The sequence below is a fragment of the Miscanthus floridulus genome, chromosome 15 (assembly GCF_019320115.1).
Source record: "Miscanthus floridulus cultivar M001 chromosome 15, ASM1932011v1, whole genome shotgun sequence".
In the NCBI taxonomy this organism is placed as follows: Eukaryota; Viridiplantae; Streptophyta; class Magnoliopsida; order Poales; family Poaceae; genus Miscanthus; species Miscanthus floridulus.
Window position 1 is genome coordinate 76119350 of NC_089594.1, and position 6988 is coordinate 76126337.

The 6988-nt window shown below is 49.4% G+C and overlaps 1 protein-coding gene across 1 annotated transcript; it reads left to right on the plus strand.

The window, feature by feature from the left end:
• The first annotated feature begins 1636 nt into the window (after window positions 1–1636).
• Window positions 1637–1969, plus strand: LOC136507689 (uncharacterized). The gene has a single exon (XM_066502339.1). The coding sequence runs from the start codon at window positions 1637–1639 to the stop codon at window positions 1967–1969; it is 333 nt and encodes a 110-aa protein (XP_066358436.1).
• The last annotated feature ends 5019 nt before the right edge of the window (window positions 1970–6988 follow it).

The following is a 6988-nucleotide window of genomic DNA, read 5'->3' on the forward strand; positions in this document are numbered from 1 at the left end:
AGGTCATGGTAATGGAGATCGATTGGGCAATCGAGGTTGTCATGCCCCTACGATGGAAATCGTTTCGGTTTTCAGAGGATGGACGACAAGGTTAAGGATAACTAGTTCTAAGTGTCGATTGGAGTTGGAGAGACACTTAGAGTAGTTTAGGACTTTGTTTTTCCTTTGGCCGTACTATGAAGGGGGGTATGAACGGGTAGCTTGACCTAGTTGAGTCTAGTGAGTTAGGTGTGGTGCACACTTGTTAAAACTAGCTCTAGGTAGCTCCTATGAATGCCTAAGATCCTTTGGAGCAAACTTCATTCACATATGATCGAGAGTTGAAAGTGAATGGAGGGTCAAACACTGACCGGACGCTGGCTCCGGTGCGACCGGACGCTGGCCGCAGGGTCCGGTCAGTTCGTTTGACTGAGGTGGTTAAGTCTGTTGTGACCGGACGCTGGAGGGTCGTGTGACCGGACGCTGAGAGCTAGCGTCCGGTCGACTCCAGTAAGGGTCCAGACTTGGAAAAGTGTGACCGGACGCGTCCGGTCAGTGCGACCGGACCCTGAGGGTTCAGCGTCCGGTCGAGTCCAGTAAGGTTCCAGTAAGGGTTTTATGCGACCGGACGCGTCCGGTCAGTGCTGACCGGACCCTGCCAGCGTCCGGTCGACTCTTTAATTACTGGTTCGCGGGTAGAACTGACCGGAGCGTCCGGTCATCACGACCGGAGCGTCCGGTCACCCCGCAGAAGCTCATAACGGATAGTTTTTCAGGCTGCCTTATAAATAGAAGCTCCACTCGTGAGTGGAGTAACTTTTGCTCATTCCAACAGCTGAGAAACACGTTTGTGAGTGCCAAGAAGAGCAAGTTCCTAGTGAGGTGTTTGTGATTTGAGAATCCAAGAGAGTAGCCTCACTAGCAAATCAAGAGTAGCCAAGTGTGCATCCATCGTCTCATTAGGCTTCGCGTGGTCAAGTGAGAGTTCGTGCTTGTTACTCTTGGTGATCGCCATCACCTAGACGGCTTGGTGGTGATTGGGAGTTTGGTGTTCACCCGGCGGAGCTTGTGGGTGACCCAACTCAAAGTTGTGAGCGGCTTTGGGTGATTCGCCGCGACGGAGTGTCGAAGAATCAACCCGTAAAGAGCACTTGATCCTTGCGCGGATCAAGGGGGAGCTACACCCTTGCGCGGGTGCTCCAACGAGGACTAGTGGAGAGTGGCGACTCTTCGATACCTCGGCAAAACATCGCCGCGTTCCTTTCTCTCCCTATTTACTTTGAGCACTTACTTTGAGTATTTACTTTAAGCAATTCAATACTTGTTTTACATCCATAGAATTGCTTGCTTGAGTAAGGTTGGAACATAGGTGGTGAGTTCGTTGTGCATTAGTTTGATAGAAATACTTTTCTAGGCACAAGGGGTTAATTGGGCTATCCGTAGGATTTGTTTATTGCAAGAGAATTTCGAATTAGCCCAATTCACCCCCCCTCTTGGGCATCTTGATCCTTTCAGACTCATTAAGCATTCCAACATCAGACACCCTGCTGTAGATGGCCCCTGCCCAGTGTTGCAGTACGCCGATGACACCCTCCTACTGGTGCGAGCGGAAATAGTAGACATCCGGAGACTCAAAGTTACTTTGGATAGCTTTGCCATGGCCACTGGTCTCAAGATCAATTACTCCAAGAGCATGCTTGTGCCTATGCACGTACCGCAAGACCGCTTGGAACAGATCGTCCGGCTCCTCCAGTGCCAGCAAGCAAGCTTTCCTCAGGTGTACCTTGGCTTACCACTCTCAAATGTCAAGCTTAACCTCGCCGCCTTCGCGCCCTTGATCTCCAAGGTCGACCGGCGGCTCTCTGGGTGGCAGGCTGCGCTGCTCAACCACCAAAGCAGACTTGTTCTCATCAACTCAGTTCTAGACGGTCTGGCCACCTATATGATGCAGGCTCTCGCGCTGCCCCCCGGGAATCATCTCGGCCATTGATAGCAGACGGCGAGCTTTCCTTTGGTCCGGCAAAGATAAGACATCTGGTGCAAAATGCCTGGTCAAGTGGGACGATGTTCAGCGGCCTTCCTTGGAAGGAGGCCTCGGGGTAAAGGACCTTGCCACTCAAAATGCTTGCCTCCTTTTGAAGCTTCTCCACCGTCTTCACCATCCTGAACAGTCAGCTTGGGCTGCTTGGGTCAGAGAGCATAAAGACATCCTCAACATGTCCGACCATGGTGATGGCAGTCACTGGTCGGCCCTCAGATCCTTGCTACCAGCTTACCGGTGTATCACCAAGGTGCAGCTGGGCGACGGGCGGACTACGTCCTTCTGGCATGACTCTTGGTTTGATGGTTCGCCTCTCGCTACTGTCTTCCCCTGCCTTTTCTCCCACTGCACGAAGCCGGATGCCTCTGCCTCCGAGGTCCTCACCATCAGTTTGCAACCGATGTTGGTCTCCAGGCTGTCACCACAAGCAAGTGAAGAGCTGCATGCCCTCAATGAAATGATCAGCAACATCACTTTAACACAAGCTCCGGACAGCAGATATTCCAAATTTGCCGGCCAGCTGGGAACTCTCCATGCTTCAGCCGTGTATCAGGCATCCAAGACCATGGGCTCCCCGTGCAATTTCTCTAGCTTCATTTGGAGAAACCGAGCGCCCCCCAGGGTACGTTTTTTCGGCTGGTTATTGGTAAACAACCGCATACAGTGCCGTTACAACCTCCACCTCAAGCATGTCCTCGACGACGACATTTGCCAACTTTGTGGTAATGCGGCAGAGACTGCCGATCACCTCATCTTTCGCTGTCTGGTTCCTTCGGCTTTCTGGAATCATATTGGCTGGACTGGGGTCAACCTTCCGGAGCCAACTCACCTATGGGAGATGCCACGGCCACCACATATCCCAGCTAAGCACTTCCCGATGATGATACTACTGTGTTGCTGGCAGATTTGGAACCATCGCCACGACGTCGTCTTTCGCCATCAGCAACCCTATCTGAGCCGCCTCCTGTACAGCTGCAGGGAAACATGTCGCCTATGGAGCAGCCGCCTTCGTTTCCAAGACCGTTCCATTGCTGATCACTGGTGTAATTTATTTGTCATGAATTAATGCCCTGTACGATTAAGACCATGTAAACTCTAGGTGCCTGGCACCCTCCATTTACCGGCTTGCCGGAATCTATGGAAAATCATTCAGGTGGGGCTCTCCCCCTCCGGTGAAGTCTTCAAAAAAAAAAAAAGTGGCAGGGGCATTCTATGTACGGCTTACTTCTGATAGACGCTTTTTTTTAAAATATTACTAGGCATACAGCCATACATCAATTATACGGCCAACAATGCAAGAACGACACGTATAATCCATGGCCCGTACGTACATGATATGATACATGTTTGTACGACAATGCCGGAAATAATTAAGATTTGAACAGTGATGAGAATTAAGTTGAGAAACAGTAAAGGGGGACCATGTTGGATTGAAGAATTCGTGCATGCATGCATCTGGCACGTACGGCCAGGCATTCGTGTCAGCCGAGCTCCGCCGTGTCTGCCGCTGACCTACACGTACGCGATCGATGAGAAGGACCGGTCAGTCGGTCCATGCTGGCATGCATGCATGGGATTGCTGGCAGTCCATGAAGTGCCCCATCTTTTCTTCTAGAACTAGAACCTGTATCTGTATGCATGCTGGATGCTGCCACTTGTTGCTGCGCCTCCCATGCATATCTCTGGTTCTGGGATATATGTCGCCATGGCGGCCGGCACCACAAGATTTGCATTGTCATGGCATGGGACTTGAGAGTGGGTATTATCTAGAAAGAAGTATTATTCATACGAAATATCAAAGAGAAAATTTTTCTCCCTGCCTATTTTTTCATCCATCTTCTCCAAATAAGTACTCAGGTATTGGAGAGTTTCTTTCGTCTCGCTTACACCCTTGTTTTGTATGTGAGCCGGACTCATATGGTATGTGTTCATATGAGTTAGAACAACCCGCGTCTAATAATGATCAATACAAATTTGATTATGAGACGTACTACGTCACGTTTTAAGTATCTCGTATGTGACCTGGACTCATGTGTCCTGCTCATACGAGTTAGAATAACTTGCGTCTAACGATGATACGAAGTCTGATTCCTATGTATTGAGTTTCGTTGCAACGTATGGACACGTTTGCTACTATATATATTCAAAAAAGAGAGAAAGAACTATTATATAGAACAATACTAGTACAAAGAAAAATATTATTACTAAACCGGTAGTGATTTGTTATTCCAGGACTTGAATTTTCTTTTCAATACGATTAAGTCCATCTCCCTTCACGTTCGCATCTTTTTTTTCTCTCTCCCACTCTCTCACTTACCCTTACGGTATCTCTTCTATCTCACCCCTCCTCAGATCCCGTCTCCTCCCTCTGCGCCAGAGCCTCCTGTCCGCTCTCATTGCTGAGTTGCATTGCATGGAGTCGATTCGACAGAGTTGTCGACTTGTTTTTAAAAGATAGGCATGTGCGTGTTGGGTGTTGCTGTACGTGCAGGTACACACTCGTACGTACCGACGTACGCGTGCCTGCAGATCGACCCGCCTGCACCATACGCTAACTCCAATGCCTGCCGGCCAGCCTCAACAAGCACGCACGCTGCCTGTACGTGCGGGTACACGCGCGGCCCTACGTTCGTGCATGCATGCATGCCGACAGTGGACACGCCTACCTGTGTACGGGCCGGCCACACATACAGGTAAGCGAGATGTGCATGCACATGATGTCTGGCCAAGTGCGATGAACCTGCATGCATGCCTATGTATATGGATGAGATGACAGATGAGTATGTATTCGATCACAGAGTATACGTGGCACGAGCTGCGCTGCGTACGTACATGCATGCATGCATGATTACTTTGGACCGGCCAGAGCCCAGAGCCCAGAGCCGAGCGTTTCAATTCGTTTAGCTGGCGTTTGAATCTGCGTTACCCCGCGCCACGGCAGGAGAGACCGCGATACGCGTATGCACGCACGCGCGCGCGACAGGCTGGAAGAGAGATCAGAGGCCATACACTGCACCGGCTGGTATCTCTCATCTCTCTCTGCATGTCTCCACTCTATCAACACAACCTTAGTTATGCCGCGCGTCTAAGGTAATTAAAAAAAGGCCATCTCTAAATGAGGTACATGCATGCTACCATATATATAAGCAAGTATACGACGCTTCATATATATATCACTACAGAATCTAACCACTCAATTAAGGATTCTTTCAAGCTTCGTCCATACCATCTCCAAACTACAAATCTAGCCACACTTTAGGTTTAATGGAGATGGGTGACCTGCTAACGTGTCCGTCTCCGTTAATATATTAGCGAAGACGACCACGAGGACATCCGCCTCCGCCTCTGAAAATGACGGACTAATAACAGTGACTACTTGTCGGTGGCGGACACCGTGCCCAGCTCCGGAAGCGAAAAAACACCCACCTACGAAAATGGCTGATTAAAAGTGACTATTTGCCAGAGGTACGTGGACACCGTGCCCGCCTCTAAAAATCCAAAACGCCGCCTCCGAGATTTGTTACAGTAGTAGTGTACAGAAAAACTAACTAACAAAGGCATACATACATATGTATGGCTATATGTGTTATCATTCACACCACTACTTTGTGTGTGTGTGTGCAGTATCATATCTATTAATTTCTATGTGAAATGCACATATATAGGTCTTCATACTAATGTTTCAATTAAACACATGTCAAATATACACAAGGAGATGATGCATGCGGCACAAAGACATGAAAAAGTATATATAATAGTTTGGCAACTAAATTCTATTCAAATTCAACTGGGCATGCAAAGATAAAACAAAAAAGGTCCCTAGCTAGCTAGCTATACTCTCAGCCCTCTAGAAACTAATCACTCATAACTTGCAGTAGTAGAGAGGACACACAGCACGAGATGATAGACGTACAAATACGTGTATACTGTTCAAGCTACAAAGCAGAGGTATACATGTGGTTATCTACGTACTCCCATAGAGTTGGAATTTGGAGCGACGTCGCAGTCTGTGTGCACGGGCGGACAGTGACGACACACGTACGTACGTGTGGTGTCATGGTGTGGGCGATCGACCAAACCATGCGGACGCACGCTCTCTTGTTGTCTCTATCCTATAGCTACTACCCCAGCTAGCTACCTGTTTTAATTGATTACCAGTAATTAATTAATTAATTAATTGCGACGCTTACGTGCAATCGTGCGCGCTGACACTGACGCCACGCTTACTATAGCTAGGTGCTGGATAAAGCCATCTATAAATCACACACATTATAGCTAGTCCAGCACTACATCCATATCGTCGACAGGTACGGTACCCGGCCCAAAAAAATTCATGGCACGACGTAGACACGTCACGCACGAGCCAGCTACTAGCTAGCTAGCTAGCTGCAACAATAATCTTTTCCAGCCGATGAGACATGCGTGCTAGTGCTAGCTAGTAGTGGTAGCAGCAGCAGCGACTAGCGAGCCCGGCCTAGCTACATTCCGGCGAGTCGGCGACGTCTCACTTGCACACTGTACTGTCCACGCGGCTAGCTATTGCTACCAAGCAGCACTGAAGCACAGGCTTCGTTAGTTCTCTTCTCTCCGTTGGCCGACGATCGATGCATCGAGCTAGCTGTCCATGCATGGCGACCCCCCGGCATAGATGTACGTACGTGGACCACGGGATCCTGGGCCCATGCATGCATCGTCGTCGTTGCACGCACGCACGTACCGGTGCCACGCGCGCCCATCTTCGCCTGTTGGGTCGATCGTCAGTGGATGCACGGTGTGGGCACGGGAATGGAGTAACCATGGCTGCATCTACGGGCTGTATCTTTCAAGCCACTGCTCGCCGACTCGCCGTGTCTCCACTGCTGGTCCAACGTCTGCCTCAGGCCTCAGCAGTGTTGTATATATTGTGTTGGGAAATCCTCTTCTAGCAACACGGGCAATATTGCAAGAGTATTAATTTAGTATGTACTA